Source organism: Lagenorhynchus albirostris, chromosome 16 (assembly GCF_949774975.1).
Source record: "Lagenorhynchus albirostris chromosome 16, mLagAlb1.1, whole genome shotgun sequence".
Classification (NCBI taxonomy): domain Eukaryota; kingdom Metazoa; phylum Chordata; class Mammalia; order Artiodactyla; family Delphinidae; genus Lagenorhynchus; species Lagenorhynchus albirostris.
The window spans coordinates 47420583-47446357 of record NC_083110.1 but is presented as its reverse complement, the minus strand read 5'-3'; the positions used below and the strand labels follow the sequence as shown (position 1 = coordinate 47446357).

The 25775-nt window shown below is 40.8% G+C and overlaps 2 protein-coding genes across 5 annotated transcripts in view; one reads left to right on the top strand and one right to left on the bottom strand.

Annotated features, from left to right (window-relative positions):
* Positions 1-611: 611 nt before the first annotated feature.
* On the top strand, positions 612-22298 carry ANKRD22 (ankyrin repeat domain 22). The gene is made up of 6 exons (XM_060125395.1): positions 612-797; positions 14727-14918; positions 18056-18163; positions 19604-19681; positions 21102-21200; positions 21471-22298. Exons 1-6 carry the CDS (start codon positions 777-779, stop codon positions 21546-21548), a joined length of 576 nt encoding a protein of 191 aa, XP_059981378.1. The 5' UTR covers positions 612-776; the 3' UTR covers positions 21549-22298.
* LIPM (lipase family member M) overlaps positions 12440-25775 on the bottom strand; it is a 32943-nt gene continuing 19607 nt past the window's right edge. The window contains exons 9-11 of one of the 4 annotated variants that reach the window (XM_060125386.1): positions 24396-24585; positions 15486-15580; positions 14764-15066 (exon numbers count right to left, since the gene is read on the bottom strand). In XM_060125386.1, coding sequence (XP_059981369.1) covers positions 14983-15066; positions 15486-15580; positions 24396-24585 — 369 coding nt within the window. In that variant the 3' untranslated portion in view covers positions 14764-14982. Of the gene's footprint in view, positions 12546-14763; positions 15067-15485; positions 15581-22801; positions 24586-25775 lie in introns of those variants that run through there. The other 3 variants (XM_060125388.1, XM_060125387.1, XM_060125389.1) reach the window with 3 other exon arrangements.

Below are 25775 nucleotides of genomic sequence, written 5' to 3'. Positions count from 1 at the left end.
CCTGTCCCCTGCATCGGCAGGCGGACTCTCAACCACTGTGCCACCAGGGAAGCCCAAGTTTAGGTTTCTTAAATTTGAGTTGCTCAAACTTTACTCAAAGATGCCCTTGAATGTGATTATGAGCACATTTATGTATATAAAATACTATAGCTCATAAATTGACTTTATTATTTTAATTAGTCTATATTAATAAAAAATATCAAGGAATAATAAATAAACTTATGTGTGCATAAAGATAGCAATAATCCATCCGTTTTAAAGATTATTTTTCATGAAGGTCAAGTCCTGTGCAGACATATATGGTTCTAACAAGCGAGTTTGTTTGCACTTAGCCTTTGGCAATAGCCACTGAAAACCAGATTTCAATTAGGAAATGTCCTAAGCACAATATCCTGTTTTGAGCCCTAAGTCCTTTCTGCCCGTGTGAGAACTTTTCTTCCCCCCTCGTCTTTGCTTCCTTTTTTTCCACATGTCACCACTGGCAGAGTAGGTATGACTCAGAAACCGGTTCCTCGGGATTGTAACATTAGATGATGCGCAACTTGGGTGATTCATTACACAGTAAACTAATGCCCTTGTTTCATTGGGTTGGGCTCTCTGGAAGGTGTGTTGCTGTGTAGGTGGCTGGAAGAACACTCACAGGTGTGGAAAGAAAGGACTTGCCACCGACCTGGGCTTCTAGGGACCTTTCTCTTGACTGGGAAGGATTTTGATGTTAATTGAAAATACCTCCAGAAGATTCAAGAAGCTGTGAAATAAGTCTGTGAAGGACCAGCATGGGAATCCTATACTCTGAGGTATGTAACTTCTCTGGAAATAAGATTCCCAAGATGTTAAAAATCGCTCATGCTTTTCAAATGGAATTTCCTATCCCCATTAATGCCTCCTTTTTGTCTGTCTAACTTTCTGTAAGAGCATTAAGTTAAAACAAAGTCCAGTGTGCTCGTTTTTTTGATGTTTTAACATTTTAAGGCAAATTATTTTGCAATCCTAAAACTTTAGCTAGATAGTAGCTTGTAGAGAGCCATATAGTATACATGTCATGATGTCCAGATGTTTGAGGGGGTAATCTGGATCTGTAAAATGAAGTTTATGAAAAGAGAGTTAATGGAGTTGTGTTTTCTGATGTCAAACATCTAGAGGACAAGTAAAAATTGTCTTCAACTGGATTTTCTGAACAGACTGAAGATAGCCTGGCTCTTTTATGGAAATGTGTGTATAGAGTAATGCCTTTCCGCTTGATATTTGAAAGGAGATTTTCACCTCTAGCAATTACTAATAAAGTCTATCCCCGTATAGAAGAAGGATAAAAACAGAATGTAGTTTTGATATTTTGAGATTTTTCTTTTCACAGCTGATGGATACAGAAATGCTTTTTCCTGTATTGAGAGTAACGTATTAGAATCAAATAGATTGTTAACAACGTTTCAAAGGAGTACAACAGGGTGATGTTTCAACAAGAGTCCAAGAGGTGTAATGACGTTATTATTCATGATTTGCTCCCTTTCCTCTCTGACACAAATAACCGGTCGGTCTGCATTTCATTGCAGATGCTCAACAGAACCTCTCTGGGTGCTTCTTCTAATACTAAAGGCAGTTTCTCAGTGTTGGCAGTTATGTCTAATGCCAGGGGTGTGTGTGTGTGTGCGTGTGTGTCTTTCTGTAGTCAACTTTTCTTTGATTAGTTTATATTTCTAGATATGTCTTGCCCAATGACTTTAGGCTAGTAAAGAACTCACATATATGAAAATGTCAACACATGTAATGTTCTAAAATGCTACTCTGGCCTTTATTTTATTTTATTTTTTTGCGGTACGCGGGCCCCTCACTGCTGTGGCCTCTCGCGTTGCAGAGCACAGGCTCCGGACGCGCAGGCTCAGCGGCCATGGCTCACGGGCCCAGCCGCTCCGCGGCATGTGGGATCTTCCCGGACCGGGGCACGAACCCGTGTCCCCCGCATCAGCAGGCGGACTCTCAACCACTGCGCCACCAGGGAAGCCCCTCTGGCCTTTCTTAAGCCCTAGATTGCCTAAGCACCAGGAAGTGGAACTTGTTGAAAATGCAGTTTCAAGGGCCCCTACCCCAGAGAGTCTGTTTCACTCAGTTTGAGGTACGGTTCAGAAACCTCCTTTTTAGGGGAGCCTCCCAAGTGATTCTGATGTAGGTGATCAGTTTACCACCCCTGGGAGAGAAACACTGCTCTCCGCTAGTGCTTTTCAAATTTAAATGTGCATACAGATCACTCAAAGATCTTGTTCAAATGCAGATTATTATTCTATAGGTCTGGGTGGGCGTAAGATAATGCATTTCAGCTCTGCAATATGCTGCTGGCCCTGGACCATGCTGTGTGAAGCCAGACTGTAATCTACAGTCTAGGTCCTGGAAATAATTACTTAAGGAAGTCTTTGCGTGTAATTTGTTGATGGGGTGTGGATTTGGCAAGTGGTTGAGTCAAGGCAAGGCATTGATACTTATAAGTATCAGTGAGAATATCCCTGGAAGTGGAATGAACTTTTCACTTTTCAGATATACTGAGGACAAAGCAAGGTGGAATCTACTATGATATTTGAAAGCAAATACAACAATCACACGCACACACGTATACACACACCCCTAAAAGACCCTAACTTACCTAGAAGCTCATAAGTAATTATTCAAAGCTCATAATTAACATTGAATCAAAGATAGTGTCAACTAAAATAATATATGCACAACCTAAAAATTGAGAGTAGTGTTTTATTCAGCAGACACACTGAGGACTTCAAGCCCGGGAGGCAGCATCTCAAATAACCCTGAGAAAACTGCTCCAAGGAGGCGAGGGTGAACTAGGACAGATAGGAGTTTTGCAGCAAAGGGCAGGTAGTAGGAAGAAAAAGTTACTGTTAATAAAAGAAAACTAGATATGTCAAGCTAAGGAATTTAGTGCTTTTCTATGTATGGGAAGATGCAAGAGTCTGGGCTCACTAAAATCACTCCTTTGATATGCACCTCAGCTATATGGGGCCAGGATCCTGTGTTTTCATATCCTGAGCTTCCACAGGGCTCACCTTTGGAGTGGCTGCAGTCTGATGGCTGCTAGATGGCAGGTATTCTTTGTTTCCTTCCTAAATTCCCTCGGGGCTCACGGCTCACCTTTGGCGGCTGGTGGTGACCGCAATTGCTGATGACTGTGACATCCTTTGTTTACTGATATGACAGGCAATATTTTATTTCTCAATAATCTTAAGTAGTGTTGGGATAAATGGTGTTTCCATGCAACTCCGTATCACAAGTGATACTACTTTGCGTAACTCAAAGAGGTACTTAGAACTTGGGCTCGCATAGCATCTTAACAAAAGAAAAATAAATTTTTAGAGGAGTGGCAAGACAAAGGAAAAGTACTTTGAGTTTCTAAGGCAGCAAATTGAGGGAAGGCAAATATGTAGGGGAGCTAATGGAAGACAAGGGCTAGTTAGAAATGTTACTCTGTAGATTACTTTGGTGACTTCTCTGGGCTGACAAAGGTAATTTTGTCCTTCCTGGTAGACAGAGAAGGGGCAACACCTTCACATATTTATGTCCTGCTTTTAGCTAAAGAGGGGGAGGGCAGAGAACATTCTTTGTATCTGCTTCTTCTCAATTGCCTTAAGTTCAAAATAACTGTTACACTAAGAGGTGTAGATTGGGATGCATATTCTGCTACCCTCTGGAGGCTTGCATTGCTAATAGTTATGCTATTATATATATAGCATATATATATATTTATTGAGGTATAATTGACATAACATTATATTAGTTTCAGGTGTACAAAGGAATGATTCAATATTTGTATATACTGCAAAATGATCACCACAATAAGTCCATTAACATCTATCATCACATAGAGTTACAATTTTTTTTTTTTTTTTTTTTTGGCGGTACACGGGCCTCTCACTGTCGTGGCCTCTCCCGTTGTGGAGCACAGGCTCCGGACGCGCAGGCTCAGCAGCCATGGCACATGGGCCCGGCTGCTCCGCGGCATGTGGGATCCTCCCGGATCAGGACAGGAACCTGTGTCCCCTGCAACGGCAGGCGGACTCCCAACCACTGCGCTACCAGGGAGGCCCACAAATTTTTTTTTTTGATGATAACTTTCAAGATCCACATTCCTAGCTGCTTTCAAACATGCAACGCAGTATTATTAACTACAGTCACCATGCTGTACATTACATCCCAATGACTTATTTATTTTATAACTAGAAATTTGCACCTGTTGACCCCCTTCACCCATTTCTCACACCTCCGACCTGCTGCCCTGTCTCAGGCAACCACCAATCTAGTCCCTATATTCATGTGCTTTTGTGTGTGTGTGTGTGTGTGTGTGTGTGCTTGTTTGTTTGTCGTTTTTCATTGTTGTTGTTTAGATTCCACATAAAAGTGAGAGCATGTGGTATTTATCTTTTTCTGTCTGACTTACTTCACTTAACATAATACCCTTAAGGTCCATCTTTGTTTTTGCATATGGTAAAATTGTGTTCCTTCTATGGCTGAATAATATTCCATTGTGTATATATACCACATCTTCTTTATCCATGTGTTCATCGATGGACATTTAGGTTGTTTCTAATATATGTGTAAGAAAGAAGGAGAGAATGAGGGGGTGTCCCAGAGTGGGTCCTAACCTCTGCAGTAGAGGATATGCTTAGAGCTCAGTGAGAGAACTAAGCTTGGATTGATCACCCCCAGCTATGCAGGCCAGACTTTTAAACAGGGCTGATTCATTTAAACCAGGGATCCCCAACTCCTGTTAGGAACCAGACCGCACAGCAGGAGGTGAGCTGCCAGCAGGCAGGCGAGCGAGGGAAGCTTCATCTGTATTTACAGCCGCTCCCCATCGCTCCCATTACTGCCTGAGCTCCACCTCCTGTCAGATCAGCGGCTGCATTAGATTCTCATAGGAGCACGAACCCTACTGTGAACTGCACATGTGAGGGATCTAGGCTGTGCACTCCTTATGAGAATCTAATGCCTGATGATCTGAGGTGAAGCTAGCGCTGGGGAGCAGCTGCAAATACAGATTATCATTAGCAGAGAGGTTTGACTGCACAGAGACCATAATAAATCAATTGCTTTCAGACTCATATCAAAACCCTATCTGTGAGTGGCAAGTGACAATTAAGCTGCATCTTACGGAGCAGACTGGACATAAGCAGCACACTTCAGGTGTCACTGTCTCCCATCACCCCCAGATGGGACCATCTAGTTGCAGGAAAACAAGTTCAGGGCTCCCACTGACTCTGCATTATGGTGAATTGTATGATTACTTCATTATATATTACATTGTAATAATAATAGAAATAAAGTGCACAATAAATGTAATGTACTTGAATCATCCCGAAAACATCCCCCCCTCCCTCGGTCCACGGAAAAATTGTCTTCCATGAAACGGGTCCCTGGTGCCAAAAAGGTTGGGGACCGCTGATTTAAACCCTTATCACACATACCTGTTCATACTATTTACAATAATAACAAGTATTTAATTAGGCCTTTATTATGTGCCTGGCTGTGTTCTAAACATTTTAAGTGTATTAACTCATTTAATACTCACCCAACCACATAAGAGAGTCACTATGATTATCCTTATTTTACAAGTGAAAAAACTGAGGCAAAGATAGTTTCAGGAACTGGCCTAGAGTTATGCAGCTAAAAAGTACTTACTGGCTAGAGACCTGTGTACATTCAGGGAAGTTGTGCTCATGTCCTGATGAACATGCTAAGTTCTTTCCCTAAAGCTCTCTCAACAGGCATGTCACCCTCCATAAATAAGCCGGTCTTAACCACTCTGCTCTTTTGCCAGCACTCTTCCCCACGAAGTTACACTATTGTCCTTTTCCCTTTGTTAGAAGAATAGGGTAAACTAAATCCAGGTTCCAATGAGGTACATTTTACTCCCAACCTGTAGAGAAGTGTTGCACACTGCAAAGTATTACAAAAATTAGAAAGAAGGAAGCTGTATAAGAACTTAAAGAGCTCAAGAATTTGTGCTTAGGAGATCTATAGAACCTTCTCCAGGCTCTTGTCCTTGTCAACTGGGGAAACAAGGCCTTAAAAGGAATATCTAGAAAATTATATTACAATCATGTATCCCTTTAAACTTGGGGAAAGTCTAATGTTAAAGTTACCTATGAACAGTGGTACCCACACACACACATACACACACTCTTAATATTAATGTTTTAGGAATATATCTGTTTTTCAGACAGGAAGATATTACCATAGAAAAAGAGCATATGGTTTAAAGAAGAAGGGGATCATATTGAAATATACAGTGTCCAGAGAAAGCAATTGAGGCTGAGCAGGGTTTTTTGGGAGAGCTGGTACCATCGAGGAGGAGAACTCAGGGGGAACAAGAATAGAGATGCAATGAATGGGAAGGCCTTTGGACTGGAAACCCAGGAAACCTAGAATTTAGTCCCTATTGTGCCAGAAACTCGGGGCAGTTGGGGTAAATCACTTAACCTCTTCTGGTCACAGTTTTGATATATAAAACAGGATAGTTGGGTGAGATCCGGTTCAGCATGAAACAGTGTCCTTCCATGATAAGGGAAAAGGAAAGGCAAAAGCAATTGAAAAAAATGCCCCCCTCACAATCTCTATCTACTTAGTTTGTGTATTGAATCCTTTCAAGATTTTGGCATTGTATATTTATTTATTTATTTATTTTAAAAAATTATTTTATTTTATTTATTTTTGGCTGTGTTGGGTCTTCGTTGCTGTGCACAGGCTTTCTCTAGTTGCGGCGAGCGGGGGCCACTCTGCACTTTGGTGTGCAGGCTTCTCATTGCGGTGGCCTCTCCTGTTGCGGAGCATGGGCTCTAGGTGTGCAGGCTTCAGTAGTTGTGGCTCGTGGGCTTAGTTGCTCTGCAGCATGTGGGATCTTCCCAGACCAGGGCTCGAACCCGTGTCCCCTGCATTGGCAGGCGGATTCTTAACCACTGCACCACCAGGGAAGCCCTGGCATTGTATATTTAAAAGAGAGCACCAAATAGCTTCTATCCCAATTGATTTCTTGATTCTTTCCTTGTATATTTGAAGTATTTTACAAGTGATAATGTGGTACTAAATCACATTTTAAAAAGGAAATGATAACTTCAATGTATGAACAGAAACCATCACTAAACATTTGTAAATATTTATTCATTCACTCAGTCATCCATTTATTTAATCAACAATATTTATTGATCACATACTATATTCCAGGCACATGTTAGCTCCTGGTACATAGTGATAAATGAATAAGAGTAGATCTTGACCTCTTGGAGCTACCAATGTAAAATGAATATACAAATAAAAAAAAATAATTGTAAGTAGTGAAAGAGAAATCAAGGAAGCAACAGGATAAAGAGAGAGTATATAAGAGGGGTGTGTATATGTAATTAGATTTGACTTGAAAGGCCCCAGTGAGGTAATGACATTCGAGCTGAACTCTGAGGAATACGAATCTAGTCTGGGAATCTTGGGGAGCGTGTTCCGGACAAGGGGTGTATGTATGGAGAATCTGAAGCATGGGAAGTTGGGCCAGTTGGAATAACTGAGTGGTATATGAAAGGTATGGGTGAGAACAGTTCATCTAGGTACAGGCAATAAGAAGTTTTATTGTCTATTCAAAATTTAGAGACTAGGGCTTCCCTGGTGGCGCAGTGGTTGAGAGTCCGCCTGCCGATGCAGGGGACACGGGTTCGTGCCCCGGTCCAGGAAGATCCCACATGCCGCGGAGCGGCTGGGCCCGTGAGCCATGGCCGCTGAGCCTGCGTGTCCGGAGCCTGTGCTCCGCAGCGGGAGAGGCCACAACAGTGAGAGGCCCACGTACCGCAAAAAAAAAAAAAAAAAAAAAAGAAAATTTAGAGACTAATATTACTGACTAAAGGTAGATTTGCTTTTTGTCATCACGGTGCTCCAGTAATTCTAAATAATGTCAGTTTAACATGGTCATCCTCACCCTTGGGCAGCCATTGTTTGGCAGAAAATCCTGGAGCCCAGGAGGCAGTGAGAGTGACACTACTGCTTCCTCAAAGCCCTGCATTTACGTCTTTGGTGGTCTGAGGTAGTAGGGAGATATCAGGGCCTCCGATTTGCTAGATCAAGCAGCTAGAAGCCACCCTTCCTCCTCCCTTTCTCCTCATGATTGGAGGCAAAGACTTTCTTGCCCTGCCCTGGCCTCAGAGCTTCTCAGGTCTCAAGTGTGGTAACGAAGCTTCTTTAACTTCCTGGCCGTGAAGACATCATGTTCTCAGAAAGACCTTGTTGGAGAAGGAATAGAAAATAGATAAATGTGTGTCCTTCCTTGATTTCCCCTTCACTGTTACTATCCTCATAATCCAACAACTGCTGGGACTGTCCTTTATGTCACATAAAGGCTAAGTGGACCTAAGACAAAAAAAAAAAAATTCCTGTGCCTTTTTTATTTATCTGGAAGAAAGAATTTACTAAGAAATTTAAATCACAGTATGTGAAGAAATGAGTCATCAGAAGGAAAGCCTTGAGATTTATTGTACGAATAAAATAAAGCCTTCATTATCATTCCCTAAGATTTCCTAAGTTGAAGAGGAAGAAAACATCTTCTTGCCTTTTCTGGGAAGATATTTCATTAGTGTACACGTTTATCTTGTACACTATCTGAACCGTGTTGCATCAAAAACCACAGATTCTCCTCAGAAATTGTGAGGGGACATTTTATTGTTTTTTTAATTAATTAATTAATTTATTTTTGCGGTACGCGGGTCTCTCACTGTTGAGGCCCCTCCCGCTGCGGAGCACAGGCTCCGGACGCGCAGGCTCAGCGGCCATGGCTCACAGGCCGAGCCGCTCCGCGGCATGTGGGTTCTTCCCAGACCGGGGCACGAACCTGTGTCGCCTGCACCAGCAGGCGGACTCTCAACCACTGCGCCACCAGGGAAGCCCAGGGAACATTTTAAATGGGGGGAGCTTCAGCGTGGAGATGGTTAATAAGCAACTTATCAAGGCAGAGTTCCAAAGTCTCTTTTCTTTAGACTGACAATTAGGGAGGATCCACTATACTTCAGGGGAAGCAATACTGAAAGTGGGGATGATGGGGAAACTTTGCTTTTCAAGACCTCTATTACAGTGCAAGCAGCTCAGATTCCTCCATGGTACTAAAATAATGTCAAATATTTTTCCAGCTGTGATATCTATTTTACTTGGAGCAATGTAAAACACGGTTATGTTAAATAACCCATACAGAATAGTTTAGTTAATCATCAACAAACTAAACGTGTCTTGTGCTCCCCAGAGGCGCTTACATTTTAGGGCCTGGAAAAGGGAGATACAAAGTGGGACTGGGGTGGGCCTCTAGCACCCAGTTTTCAGCTATTTTGAAAGCCAGGCACGTACCTTTCCTCTTCTTCTGGCTGGTCTATGAATTAAATGGACAGGAGAAAGATTAATAGGAGAAAATCAAACAAAATTTTAATAACATGTATACTTGGGAGAGACCCAGGAAAACTGAATAACTCACCAAAATGGCTGAAACCCTCACGTTAAATACCATCTTCAGCTAAAGACAGAGAGGGTGTTGGGGGTAGTGATTTGGGACTCTGAAGGGGAGGAATATAATTCACAAAAGACGAAAAAGCAAATGTTTGGTAAATAAATGTTTGCTGGGCCTGCAGAGACAATGGGACACAGAGTGGACTCTGATCTTTAGGCCCTGCTGGGTTTCCCCCATACTCTTTGCAGAGATCTCTGCTGAAAGCTCTATTCCAGAACAGGGCTCCCTCACCCCCACTTTTTTTTAATTGAAGTAGAGTTGATTTACAATGTCGTGCCAGTCTCTGCTGTACAGCACAGTGACTCAGTTTTACACATGTAGACATTCTTATTTTTAATATTCTTTTCCATTATGGTTTATTCCAGGAGGTTGGATATAGTTCCCTGTGCTCTACGGTAGGACCTTGTTGTTTATTCATTCTAAATGTGAGAGTTTGCATCTACAAACCCCAAATTCCCAGTCCATCCCTCTCCTCCCCCCCCGCCCCTTGGCAACCACAGTCTGATCTCAACCAACAGTCTGTGAGTCTGTTTCTGTTTTGTAGACAGGTTCTTTTGTGCCATATTTTAGATTCCACATATAAGTGACATCATATGGTATTTGTCTTCCTCTTTCTGACTTACTTCACTTAGTATGATAATCTCTAGTTGCATCCATGTTGCTACAAATGGCATTATTTTGTTCTTTTTTAATGGTTGAGTAGTATTCTATTGTATATATGTATCATGTCTTCTTTATCCATTCATCTGTCGATGGACATTTAGGTTGTTTCCACGTTTTGGCTATTGTGAACAGTGCTGCTATGAACATAGGGGTGTATGTATCTTTTTGAATTATAGTTTTGTCCAGGTATATGCCCAGGAGTGGGATTGCTGGGTCATATGGTAGTTCTATTTTTAGTTTTCTGAGGAACCTCCATACTGTTCTTCATAGTGGCTGCACCAACTTACATTCTCACCAACAGTGTAGGAGGGTTCCCTTTTCTCCACACCCTCTCCAGCATTTGCTATTTGTAGACTTTTCAAAAAAAAAAATTTATTTATTTGGCTGAGCCGGGCCTTAGCTGCAGCACACAGGATCTTCGTTGCCACATGCAGGATCTTTTAGTTGCGGCATGTCAGATCTTTAGTTGCAGCATGCGAACTCTTAGTTTCGGCATGCAGGATGTAGTTCTCTGACCAGGGATCGAACCCAGGCCCCCTGCACTGGGAGCTCAGAGTCTTAGCCACTGGACCACAGGGGAAGTCCCTATTTGTAGACTATTTAATGATGGCCATTCTGACCGGTGTGAGGTGGTACCTCATTGTAGTTTTGATTTGCATTTCTCTGATAATTAGTGATTTTTAAAAATTAATTTTTATTGAAGTATAGTTGATTTACAATGTGTTAGTTTCTGCTGTACAGCAAAGTGAATCAGTTATACATATACGTATATCCACTCATTTTTAGATTCTATTGCCATATAGGTCATCACAGAGTATTGAGTAGAGTTCCCTGTGCTATACAGTAGGTTCTTATTAGTTACTTATTTTATATATAGTAGTGTGTATGTGTCAATCCCAATCTCCCAATTTATCCCTCCCCCAGTAATTAGTGATGTTGAGCATCTTTTCATGTGTCCACTGGCCATCTGTATGTCTTCTTTGGAGAAATGTATATTAAGGTCTTCTGCCCATTTTTCAATTGGGTTGTTTGTTTTTTTGCTGTTGAGTCGTATGAGCTGTTTGTATATTTTGGAGATTAAGCCCTTGTTGGTTGCATCATTTGCAAATATTTTCTCCCATTCTTTAGGCTCTCTCTTTTTTTTATATAATGATTTCCTCTGCTGTGCAAAAGCTTGTAAATTTGATTAGGTCTCATTTGTTTATTTTTGTTTTTACTTCTATTGCCTTGGGAGACTGACCTAAGAAAACATTGGTAGGATTTACGTCAGAGAATCTTTTATCTAAATTCTTTAGGCAGCTGAGGGAGAGGTAAAAAGACTTTCTGAGTCTTCAGTTGCTTAAAAATAATCAGCCTAAATTAATCCTCATGCCAAAGAGGCACATTTTGGGGTGGCAAATTTTGCTCCCCTACATCATTAACCCATTCATGTATTTAAACATAATTGCTGTTTATTGAATATCTATGTCTATCTATTTATTGATGATAAATACATGTTAGCATAAGGCATGAAGATCAAACCTCAGACTTTCTGGCAAAAAATTCAGCTAATGTAAAGTTCTCTCTATCCTGAATATTTATCTTTCCTCCCTTGCTTTGCCTTTAGAACCAAACTGTCATTGTTTAGTAAGGTTAATTCTTCCGACTTTTGTTCACTATCCTATCATCTCTTCATTCTCTTTCGGTAATTATTTATTTGATAACCACCTCTGCCCATCTTCACTGGCTGCTATGTTTTTTAAAAATAACTGTAAGAGTAGCTTACATTAATTGAGGGTTTATTATGAGTCAGACCTGAGTTATGTGCTTCATCTATACAGTCACGCTTAATCCTTTCTGTAACCTGATAAAGAAGATGTGATTATTAAATGGAGAAAGAAACTGAGCACCAATTGTTTAAGTAAGTTGTCCAAATAACATAACTGTTTCGTGGCAGAGTTGAGATTGGAACCAGAAAGTTTGTGTCCAGTGCCTGTATTTATAACCACTTGAAGCCACCACTTTGCCTATAAACATGCAGAACTTTGGCTGGACGCTGCTACACCCCTCTGGGTACTCACTAGCTCCCGCTTAGCTTTCACTACCAAACTTACCACGAATTCCTCTCTGATCACACTCCAATTCTTCATAGACCGCGAACCCAGGCCCCTGTATTCTGCCTTTTGTCTGCCTTTTGTCTGTATGTCTGCCTTTTCACTGTATGAAATTCATCTCTGAATGGTCATGAGTGATCAAATCCAGCAATCTTACCTTGCACTTGATTCTCTTAACTCTATCTTCCTTCTGGAAACTTTTAAACTTTTTTTTTAGCAGGTACTGCTAAGCACAGAAACTGTGTGTCTAGGAAATAGGCAGCCTAAGAAAGATGGAAAAATAAGGTCAGGTTAATATTGGAAGTAATATTGCTCAAGTGGGATTGAGAAACACTCCAAGACCCCGTGCGACTCTTGCAGGAAAACTCTCCACTTTTCCTCTCCTCTTTATGCTTAACTCTCAGGGAAGATTTTGAGGCGCCCAAGCAGAGCGAGCTTTGCGAGGTGTCCTGTGTGCATGTGGGCCCAGTGTTGCCAAATCTTTCAATTTTTAAAGAGAATCTGGAAAGCCAGATCACTACATGAAAAACTCCAGCTTTTGAAATACTGTAAATTAAAATGCTAGGAAAAGAAGAATTAACATTTTGTATGTGATGTCTAAGTGAGCCAGGAAGGCATTTTACTTTTTAGCAGAAAAATGAACTCTGTAGCCGCCTGTTTTCAAGTTCTGCGTAGAAGACCATCAGTTCCCAAGTGCTAGGCCGTGAGTAGTAGCCATCAGTGGCAAATTTTCATTGATGTATGTGAAATTTTTAAAAAAATGAAGTAGGTTGTTCCATAGAGCTAATTCTAACCGACTTTTTCCCGTCCCCTCGGATTATAGACTTATGCTGTCAGTGCTTTTATGACCCTGAGCTGCCCCCTAGTGGAGACAGCGTTTATAACAGCATAGAACCTTTTCAGCTGCTTTTACCTCATGCAACAAAACACTATGTGATGTCTAGTAATTTAATTTAATTTTCTAACTTTTAAAAAAAACTTTGCCTCCTTTGCATCTTGACCATGTCTTTTTCTGATTTCTCCTGCAACCGCTCTGACCATCACTTCTTTACCTCTTGGCAGATATCGCTAATTAATTTAATTAATACTTAATAAGCAATTATAAGAACCTCCATAAACTGAGCATCATTCATGTGCCAGGTATTCTAAGTGCTTTTGTATACTGTCTAATTAAAATCAATCTGAAACTATTTAATGTGTGCCTACCATGTGCCCAGCACTGTGTTATATATATGTTGGGGCTATGGCAGTGAATGGAGTGAAGTAGCCTCTATTCGTGTGGAATTTATAGCCTGAACTTCAGTGCTTTCCCTCACTCACTGTGGCCTCAACCCCTCCTCGTTCACAGTAGCTTTCAACACACAATTATAAATAATTAAGAAAAGAGGTATAGTTTTGTCAGTTGCTGTGAAGGAATGCTGGACTCAGGAAAGACAGATAAAATGAAAATAAGTTTTGACATGAAGGATGAGCTAGCAGTTAGCCAGGTGAAGAGAGAAGTGAAAAAGTGGCTGTTTTTTTGGTTTTTTGTTTGTTTTGTAGAGTAAGGGCAGAGGCCCCAGTAGAAGAAACTAAACATGAGATATTGGAAAAAAGAGAGAAGTCCAGGGCTTCCCTGGTGATGCAGTGGTTGAGAGTCCGCCTGCCGAAGCAGGGGACACGGGTTTGTGCCCCGGTCCGGGAAGATCCCACATGCCGCGGAGCGGCTGGGCCTGTGAACCATGGCCGCTGAGCCTGCGCGTGCGGAGCCTGTGCTCCGCAACGGGAGAGGCCACAACAGTGAGAGGCCCGCATACCGCAAAAAAAAAAAAAGAGAGAGAGAGAGAAAAGTCCAGAGGGAGAGAAGAGAGGGAAAGTAGGCAAGATGATGTCTGCTCAGATCTTGCTGTTAAACTCCCATCGTGCTTTGCAAAATTCCTTATAATGCTTTCTAAAATAAAAAGCATCTAGTTGCAGCTAATTGCATAATTCGTTATTTGTATATTATTTGTCTAAAATAGCTCTTTCCCACTGTGCAGATTTCCTTGAGTACAGGGGGCCGTGCGTCTTTGTCCCATTACTTACTGTCCCATTACTAAACTCCTCTGATATGCAGATTTTGTCTTGAGTAGAATCCTGCTTTTCTAACAGGCATCATTTATCCATGAACTCAACACACACTTTCCTTACTGAGCTGGCAATATTGCATCCATCTTTTCACTAATTCGTCCATTCAATGAACATTCCTGTGTGCCAAGCAATTTAGGGAATAGTAAGGGATCCCTGGCGGCCCTACCCTTGTTCTAGACTTATGGCTAGACATAACTGAGACCCCAAATCTCATCAACAAAGCAGTAGATTACAATTTGGAAACACGGGATTTTAAGGTGTCGGGTGATTTTTTTTCTTGGTGTGGTTTAATTATTCCTATATTTCAAAACCTGCTTTTGTTTTCCTCTCCTCAGCCCATCTGCCAGGCGGCCTATCAGAATGACTTGGGTCAAGTGTGGCAGTGGGTGAAGGAAGACGGCAACTGTATCAACGTTCAAGATGGCTTTAATGGAGACACCCCCCTGATCTGCGCTTGCAGGCGAGGGCACCTGAGAATCGTTTCCTTCCTTCTCAGAAGAAACGCTGATGTGAACCTCAAAAACCGGGTGAGGCCATGACCATGGTAGTTCCTTTCTCCTCGCACTAATGGAAGCAGTGGATGTCATTTGCTTACTGTTCGTAGCTCCTAACACCAACAGTTTTGGGGGGCCTTACTTTAAAGAGACTGACACACACTGAGGCCATATTACCAGGCTAAAAAGCAAAATAAAACATAGGTCAATGAACAGACATATTTTGTGGGTTTCATGTCTGATTATGTCCTTGTATTTCTAAAAAAAAAAAAAAAAGTTCACTCATTTGTCTGGATAGAGCGTCTTCCTTTCTTTTCCTCCTCCCCCCCATGCTTTTCTTTGCCCTTCCTCTCTCCCTACTCCTCTTCCTCACTATTACAGAAGTAAAAGGAAAGATTTCCTGGAGAACAAGTATTGACCTGGTGGTGCTATTTCATTAGTTAGATTTTTACCTACTCTGTCAATGTTCTGATCTCCAGAAGGTCCTATAATTTGCTTGTGGAATAAAAGAATTTCAGTGAGAAATTTGCCAAGAACAAATATGCTCACGAACCAGAGACTACTTGAAACCAGACAGAAAGGCATGAAGAATATACTTACATATGTATTATTAGCTGACTTGGAGTCTTCAGAACTAAGGAAGAGCAGGACGTGCCATGAACATCCTTTCAGAACCCCTTGGGAACATCCAGTGTCTGCATCATAGTAAAGGCAACATTTAAAGTACACTAAGTAAATATAAAAAGTCACTCTTTGTAATAATTATGAATGCCCTGTACCCACTCAAGTACATTCAATGAGGGAAAATAGCCTGTAGGGCCCCACTTCTCCCTTCCAAGTCAGTTTAAAGTCTAGCTCATTGGGAGTAATAATATATTATCAGAAAATGGATCACTACTGGACTTTCTTTTAATTTTTAAAATTTTATTTATTTATTTATTGGCTGCATTGGGTCTTCATTGCTATCCGTGGGCTTTCTCTAGTTGCCACCAGAAGGGGCTATTCTTCGTTGTGGTGCACAGGCTTCTCATTGCGGTGGCTTCTCTTGTTGCAGAGCGCAGGCTCTAGGCCCGCAGGCTTCACTAGTTGTGGCACATGGGCTTAGTTGCTCCGTGGCATGTGGGATCTTCCTGGACCAGGGCTCAAACCCGTGTCCCCTGCGCTGGCAGGCGGATTCTTAACCACTGTGCCACCAGGGAAGTCCACTACTGGATTTTCTTGTTTGTGCTTCCTATTTTTTGTGGGTTGGGTTTAAAAGCAAGTCATGGCTGTGTTAATCTAACAGATAGGCTGCTTAGTGGAGTGTGACATGATTGCCCCAGCACCCAGCTGAAGAACCAGGTGTCTGGCCTTGTGGTGAGATGGGGTGGCCAAGACAGATGTCTCTGGGTTTGTGCCCTCTCAGGAGACTTGCTGGTTAGGAAGCTGAGGGAGGGAGATGTTTGTCAACACAGGGACAGGGCTGAGGAGGCATGCTTATCTCTGTTTTGCAGAGAACCTGAGCCAGGCTGCTTATGGAAATCCTGGGAAGGACTTCAGTGGGTACCTTAGCAGAGATTTTATGAGAAGTGTTTGGTTTGCAACTGTCCATTTAAAAAATATTTTCAATGGTTTTTAAAGGTTTAATCTTTTCCATTTTCCCCAATACTAATCCTTGTACATTAATCATCTGAATTGGTGCTTTCCCGTTTCTTAAGTCTATATTTGAGTTCTCTTCAGAAGTACTGAACAGAGGCCTTAAAAGCAAGCAAACAAAAAGCTCTGGTGTTGGTACAGATGTACATACATGCCTAACAGAGTGACGGATTGTATGGAAAGCAAATTAAACTAAAACATAGAGATATCTTTCTGTTGTGTTGTTTGTTTGTTTTGGTGTGCCAAATTGACCAGGATTAAGACAGAAAATCTAATGCTGATCAGGAAGGAAGTTTAAATCATTATCATTTTACCAGAGCACAATTTAGCAGTACAGTGTGAGGGGCATCAATGCCTTCCTTGTATGCCAGGAATTCTATCTTTTGAAACTTATGCTAAGGACACATTTAGAAATGTTGACAAAGCTTTATACATGAGGATTCAAGCAATGTTATTTGTGAAAATGAAAAGTTAAAATTACTTGAAATGTTCAACAGGTAGGGTTTGGCTAAATAAATTCAAACAGCTCCATAGAAGAGTAAACAGTGCAGCCATAACAGTTACATGTTTAAAAATATTAAATGTCATAGGAAGATGCACATATTCTACATGTTAATTGAAAAAAAAAGCAGGTATAATTTTGCATGTGCAGTATGATCCTACACTGAAAAATTCCACATATATGCATTTTAAAGACTGGAAGAAGATACAGCAAACTATCAACAGTTAACTCTGGGCTGTTGGATAATGGGTGATTTTAAATTCTATCCTTATACTCTTGTCTAGTTTGCAAAATTTTTACAGAGAACACAGATACCATTAGAAAAACAAAAATATTCTTATTTAAGAAGAGTAGAAATGAACTTCTCTTTTCTTCCTGACTTTCCTCTCTTCTCATTGATTTGGTTGGAATTCCAGTCACCATAGCTTGTTTTGCATTACACTTATTTGTGCGTGTTTCGGTCTACCTTTGCTTTGATTATGAGGCCCTGAGGTTTTATAATCCCCGCAATTCCTAGAAGCTTAAATCTGTCACCTGATAATTATTCATGTATTTGAAGAATTAAACTGAGTTATTTCCATTCGTCCGGCACTGCTTGTGTTCATGTAGGAACATGGAAAAATTGCCATGTGGTTAAAATTTTCCTATAAACAAACCACAAAATGAATAATTGTGTACCATAGATGATTAAGGAGTAACTATAGGTTTTCATACTAAATTGTCCTATGTTTATATCTCCATGTATTTTTTTCCCCAAACCAAAATGAATGTGAGAATCTGTCTTTTGATGATTCGTAAAAGGTACATTTCACTTGTCTTTCTATGGCCCAACTTTTCCTTTAGACTGTACTGTGTTCAATATTCTGGTCAATGGAATTCTGGGTTTATTAATTAGATTTATTCCACAGGAAAGAGATGCCATGGATACCACAAAAATAAAAAGTGTGGACTAAATTTTTTGATAGGGTAATCTAAAAATATGCAATTTAAAACAATATTTTATTAATAAATAGTCCTTTTCTTAATTTTTTAGAAACAGAGAACCTGCTTGCATTATGCTGTGAAGAAAAGATTTACCTTCTTTGATTATCTACTCATTATCCTCTTAATGCCTGTCCTGCTTATTGGCTATTTCCTCATGGTGAGTACAACACTCGTGAGAGCAAAAGATAAATGAGTACAAATGAGTAAGAGATCGACAGCATGAGTCATTAAATTTTGCCAAGTTGGTGAGACGTAAATAAAAAGTAACAAAGTAAGCTCTTCGTTTGTATTCTACAAATGGCATCTCTAACATACATGCAATGCTATGACTGAAGTAAAGCAAGAAGAAAGGTAGCCCGGTAAATCAGTCAATGGTAAAATCATCTGTGCAATGTTTATTAGGAAAAATAAATTAAATTTGTTTAAGAATCTTCTGAAGGAAAAGCAAAAATCCTGAATATTAAAAAGAATCCCCTCCCTACTATTTCTTTTCTTTCTTTAAAATTTATTTATCTATTTATCTATCTATTTATTTATTTATCTATCGATCTATCTATTTATTTATTTATATGGCTGCATTGGTCCTCGCTGCTGCACGCGGGCTTTCTCTAGTTGCGCTGAGTGGGGTCTTCTCTTCACTGAGGTGCGTGGGCTTCTCACTGCAGTGGCTTCTCTTGTTGCGGAGCATGGGCTCTAGGCGCTCGGGCTTCAGTAGTTGTGGCTTGCGGGCTCTAGAGCGCAGGCTCAGTAGCGCACGGGCTTAGTTGTTCCACGGCATGTGGGATCTTCCTGGATCAGGGCTCCAACCCGTGTCCCCTGCACTGGCAGGCGGATTCTTAACTACTGTGCCACTTATTCTTCTATTGTGAAGAATAAGTCATTAATCCAATAGTGACAGAACACATGTGAAGTTCCTATGAGGTAGTTGGTAGAGAGAGGTGGTCAGTGTTAGGAGAGCCCAGAGGAGAGGGATGTCGCCTGGACAGGTAGGTTAGGGACAGCCTCCTGGAGGGAGAGGGGCCTGGGCTGAGATATTAAAGATGAACTTACCAGGCAAAGAGGAGAGAGGAGGCTTCTAGGCAGAAGAAACATTCAGGGCAGCTCTTCTATGGCACGGGGGAGCCTGGTGGGAATGAAAGACTAACCGAGGCCAAGGTGAGCCGGGGCTGTGGATGAGATGCCTGGGGCCATAAGCAGAGGGAAAAATATATGGCACCTTGTCACAGGCTGAAGACTTTGCTTTAGCCCCTGGAGCAATGGGATGATAGAAGGGTTTTGACCAAGGAAGGGAAAGACCGGCCACTGGACTCCATCCTCAGTAGGATTTGGCAGGAGTGGGGTAGGGCCCCAGATTTTGCATTTTTAAGTCCCAAGGTGCTGATACTGTTACTCCAGGGCCACACTCTGACAACCATGGCTTTACCTAATTAATATTAAAGAACAGTGAGGAGGTGGGGGAGAGTTTAAGAAAGATGCATAGACGCGTAGGGGTGTTGGGATTAAAATGAAGCCTATTGATTGGAATAGTCCAGACGTAAGAGGGAGACAATGTTTGTAAATAGACCTCTCTTGTTCTTGTGCTTGCTGTTTGTCATAGGTATCAAAGACAAAGCAGAATGAGTCTCTTGTACGAATGCTACTTAACGCTGGTGCCGAAGTTAATGCTACAGATTGTGTAAGTTTATATTTTTAGTCACTTTGAAATAACATTGCAAATGGTATTTGTGGGTAGTGTACTTGTCAACTATAAAGTTGCTCGCTTTATTTTCCGAAACACTTGTACATTTAGTTTCTGCTTCCTTCCCCTCCTTCCTTCTTTCCTTTTTACTGCGTCAGGCAACCTTGATATTGTTTATATTCTGTCACTGAACTCATGGGAATAACATTTTTATTGAATATAGAATATTTTTAAAAGAACTGCCCCACCACTGGTGGGGAATTAAGAAAAATGCAGGCTCTGATTACAAAATTCCACCGTCAGTAGTTAAGCTGGAGTCAGAATGCCTATGTGTAAACCTAGGCTTGCCACTTTTTACCTATGTGAGTTTTGGCAAGTTTTAAACATACTGGACTCTCGGTTTCCTCATCTGTAAAATGGGAACATCACTAGTCCTTACTTATAGGGATCATACGGTATTTGTTTTTCTCTTTCTGACTTACTTCACTCTGTATGACAGACTCTAGGTCCATCCCCCTCACTACAAATAACTCAATTTCGTTTCTTCTTATGGCTGAGTAATATTCTGCTGTATATATGTGCCACATCTTCTTTATCCATTCATCTGTCGATGGACACTTAGGTTGCTTCCATGTCCTGGGTATTGTAAATAGAGCTGCAATGAACATTTTGGTACATGACTCTTTTTGAATTATGGTTTCCTCAGGGTATATGCCCAGTAGTGAGATTACTGGGTCATATGGTAATTCTATTTTTAGTTTTTTAAGGAACCTCCATACTGTTCTCCATAGTGGCTGAATCAATTTACATTCCCACCAACAGTGCAAGAGGGTTCCCTTTTCTCCACACCCTCTCCAGCATTTATTGTTTGTAGATTTTTTAATGATGGCCATTCTGACTGGTGTGAGATGATATCTCACTGTAGTTTTGATTTGCATTTCTCTAATGATTAGTGATGTTGAGCATTCTTTCATGTGTTTGTTGGCAGTCTTATAGGGATCATTATGTGAAGTGTTCGGCAGAGTGCCTGGCACATAGTAAGTGCTCAATGAATCCTAACAGCTACTGCTGCAGCCAAGATCCCAACCCACTGGTGAGAAGGGCCCCATCTGCAAACTAAGGAAAGATAAGGAAAAGGTCAAAGAGAAATCCAAATGACAGTAAGAACAGCGATAACAGGAGTACCATTGGCTAACTTCTCCCTGTTTATAAGGTTTTGTCTTCACCTTTGGCCCCAAACCTTTGCACTCATTTTCTTCTCTCAAAAGTTTACTTGCATGAAATAGTTCCACAAAAATGGTTTTCAGACTGTTTGTTTGGCTTAGCTGTACATTAAAAATATGAAAAGTGCTTGCTAAAGAGGCCATATGCTGCAGTGTGTAAGGATTCCGACTGATGTCGATCCTTTGTGTTTCAGTATGGCTGCACTGCGCTACATTATGCCTGCGAAATGAAAAACCAGACTCTCATCCCTCTGCTCCTTGCAGCCCATGCAGACCCCATGATAAAGAACAAGGTAAGGATCTTTGGACCTTGGTCTGAGGTTCTTCTATCATCATAACCTTCTAACTTTGGCTTTGTGTTGACATAAATTAGTTGCCTCTGAAGTTGTTAAGAGCAAATCAATTGTCCTCATTAAGGAATCAAGTTATCCTATTAATGCTAGAACCGAATGACAGTCAACATTGTCTGTCATTCGGTTCTAGCATTAATAGGATGACATTGTCATTGCATTGACATTTGACTTTCTTGGAGATAAATAGCTATGATTTCTTTTTCTCCTCAGCATGGTGAGAGTTCCCTGGATATTGCACAGAGATTAAAATTTTCCCAGATTGAATTACTGCTAAGGAAATCGTCATAATCATTATGACCTCATATGAAGAAGTACAAAAAGGACTGGATTCTATTTCCATCTTGGACTGTTGGTCTGTGGACCACTCAATCTGGAGGTCACCATGGTATGAGGATAACTATGGTTGCCATGGGCAATGTTTTGGAAGAGCTTTGTATTTCTAATGTTTTTTTTGCTCAGTGGAGTTCACTGTGGTCAAAATCCTTCTAGAGGAAACACTAAAGCTGTCGGATTCTCCACTGCAGTCAAAAAAGGGTGATGTTTCAAACTCAGTCTCTCCTAAAGGAGAGTATCAGCGTTATCCATGTTATCTGTTTTCAGTTGTGTTGCTCTTATAAAGACGCTGTCCCATCCATATCCTGCCCCAGGAGAAAAACTGTTCTTCTGAGGCTCCTTTGAGGAAGAATCAAAGCACGCACATTTGTATAGAATGGTGTACGTATGTGTGCCGGTTTAGAGATTCGTATATAAATATTCCAGCTTCAACAAAATTGTCTATCAGTTGTCACCACAGATATTGGCAAACGCTACAAGTCAGAGCCTTGTTTTCCTTTCCAAGGAGCCAGTGTACCAGCATACCTCTAGATGTTTTACTATCAATTTACAAATAAGAGCCGTCTTGATTTTGAAAAACATTATGTAACTATCAAGTTGTTTATTGAAAAATTGCTTTATGATTCTCTTGTGAATACAAAGCAGTTACTAATCTTGTTAGTACTGTTTATTTTTTATTCATAAAATTAAAACTATTACTGTAAATTATTTGTATAAAGTAATTCTTTACAAGAAATAGAGCTATATGATGAGGTAGTGTCTGGATTATACTTCTAGAGGAGAGATTGTGAATATCAATATATCTCTCTCAAGTCCTTTGTCAGTGACACAGAGCAGAAACAAGCACATTTAAAAATGACTGAGGGGGCTTCCCTGGTGGCACAGTGGTTAAGAATCCGCCTGCCAAGGCAGGGGACACAGGTTCGAGCCCTGGTCTGGAAGATCCCACATGCCGTGGAGCAACTAAGTCCGTGCGCCACAACTACTGAGCCTGAGCTCTAGAGCCCGCGAGCCACAACTACTGAAGCCCGTACGCCTAGAGCCAGTGCTCCGCAACAAGAGAAGCCACCGCAGTGAGAAGTCTGCGCACTGCAAGGAAGAGTAGGCCCCGCTCGCTGCAGCTAGAGAAAGCCTGCGCACAGCAACAAAGACCCAACGCAGCCAAAAATAAATAAATAAATTAATTTTTTTAAAAAAAACAGACTGAATTTTGCAAAGCAAGACTGAATCATGAATATTTTTAGACATGGACTAAGCCACACCGTGTGGTAACAAATATAGTCTAAGAATGAAAGATTTACCATCCTTGAACAGAACAAAGGTCTAATAAAAATCAAATCCAGGAATATTTATTGAACTATGCACAGTGTCTTAAGGTACATATTTTGTGAGGGAAGTAGTTGTATGTAGATACAGATTCTGAAGCCCTTAAACATCTCTTTCTACATTATTTAAGATCCATTCACATTGAACTGAGTTATCAGGTGACTGAGGATTGAAAGAAAAAACAAGTGAAACGTCACACATCAGTATACTTTCAACACATTGCCAGTATACCTTCAATTTGGTGTCAGAGTTTCGCAAAATTACCATGCCATGTAATTTATAAGTGTTGTCTCTGAAACTGTGTGAAAATTGGACAATTTTCTAAAGAAATAAATCCAGATTTATAAATGAGTTGGGTGATTGTCTAATAATACCTTTGTCAAGATCAAAGCATAATGTTTTATTATGCTCATGACATTTTAAAACTTTCTTCCCAGCATTTAATTTTTGAAGGCAGAAACCTGGGCCAGACATCTGAAACCAGAAGTTCTCCTAGCGGCAAGCTGTAAACTCTCAAACAAGCTTGGACTAGAACCTAGGGACTGAAATACACATGCATGCTTTATGCAATGCATATTGCATTAATTAGAAAACTCAAAATACCCTACAAAATTATCTTCTCTGACACTCAACTACAAAACTTGGCCTTTTCATCTCTATTTGTACATTGATTTTTCTTTTTCTTTTTTTTTTAAAGATTTTTTTTTTGATGTGGACCATTTTTAAAGTCTTTATTGAATTTGTTACAATACAGCTTCTGATTAATGTTTCAGTTTCTTGGCTACAAGGCACGTGGGATCTTAGCTCCCCGGCCAGGGAATGAACCCGCACCCGCGGCATTGGAAGGCGAAATCTTAACCACGGCACTGCCAGGGAAGTCCCTTCTTTTTCTTTTTTGGTTAAAGCAGCTTCGCTTCCTGAGGTAGTGTTATGTATCTGTAGCAATAAGGTGAAAACATCTAGCTTATTTTGTCAAATTCAACAACAATCCAGAGATTTAAGATCTGTGACCCCAATTTGTCATTTTATTTTATTGTTCCAAAAATGTGGCTCGTAGACAAAAAAATAAATGTTTTAAGGAAATTTACCTGAATGACATAAAGAATGTCTAGATAATTTCTAGCTGTCAGGTAAAACCTACCCTTCAAGATGGCAGAACACATAATAGCACATGAAAAGTGTGTTCACCCAATGAGTAATTTAATTAATTGAAAAAATTAAATGCCAGTTTTAGTGCCAAATGTAGAAAATCTAAAGGAATGTATACTGTATTTCTGCCTTCCCTTCTACTAATATGGTAGGTTTCCAATGCTGGAAATCTTTAAAGTCCTCCATTCATGTACGCCGGCCCCATCTTTCATGAGGTTTTTCCTAAGACTTGTCATTATCAGATGCTTCACAATCTGACACTGACAGTTCCCTAGGAAATACTTGTCTCTTCCTGCTTCATCAGACGTATTATTTCATTGTACATACGGTGAGGAGCATCCAGACCCCAGATGAAATCCACGTGAGCCCATTCAGGAATGTTCTTATGGTAGATGATGTTGGTCACCTCGGAGAGCAGTATTCTCACGTCTTCTGGATTTGAAAGCCAGTCCTGACCCCCAGTCCACATTGCTGTAGGGACCGTCATGTCTCTAACTTTGTACCTTGCAGGAGCTGTCTAGAATAAAGGAATAGTTTTTAACTGTAGATAACATTTGGACTTCCAGACTCATAATTTACTTTTCTAATAAACACAGTAAATATGCCTTGTGTTGTAATGAAAGGTGCGTGGGCACTAAAGCCATATAGAACTGGATTAAGAGTTTCTGCTCCAACCTCTACTTGAAGGAAAAAAATTGACTTAGCCTCACTGAACCTCAGTTTCTTCATCTGCGAAATGGGGATGATATCTGAAATAATTTACTAGATGAAATGAGAAAACATCTCAATTGCCTAGCACTTTAGGCGTTACATGTTCAATTCTTTTCCTTCCTATTAATAAATATTTAACACACAAAGTGCCTTTTAAAAGTTAACGCTCCTATCTTTTTCAAAGATAATTCCACAAAGTTTCATGAGGCCAGATTTGGAGATACTCTACAGAGAAAGGCAAGAGGATGGGACCTACTGAAAAGGACTTGGGTGTTCACAGGGGTTTTCTGTCCTAACAGAAAGCCCTTGGGGCACACCCAGCTTGGCTGTGTCTCCAGAAACATGGGGAAGTCCATGGCACTGGAACTCAGGGAGTTGGATCAAGAGGAGATAAAAATTAGATTCGGAGTCCAGTCCCACATCACCCAAAGAAGGTTATCTAGGATTCCTAATTCTTGAGAACTTCCCTTATTCAAACAGATCTGCTAGATCAAGCTGGCTGACTGAGAGCCCTGGAGGTTAACCAACACTCAGAACTTTCAACAGACATGTCAAGGTCCACTTCTCACTCAGAAAATCCACCTGGAAGCCGGGGTTCCAATCCCGGCAGTCCTTGTTTCTCTTTGTGGCTTTTAAGAATTTGAAGTTATAGCGTCTGATACTGTGAGTTATAATAAGACATATGTATGTGGTCTTCATCCACATTTGTGGTACAGAGCTCCTAATAACCCTCGGAGTTTCCTAAGTGACAGGAGCCATAAAGGTGTGTTTTGTGACGTTAATGAGGTGATTTTTTGAACAAGATGGGGGCTGAGCTCCAGAAGTGGAGCCAAGCAAGTGATTAGAGAGTTGGAAATTTCAGTCCCATTCATGACCTCTGGAGAGGGGAGATGGGCTGGAGATTGAGTTCAATCGCCAGTGGCCAATGATTTAACCAGTTGGACCTCTCTAAGGAAGCCTCCACAAAACCCCAGAAGGACAGGGTTCAGAGCCTCC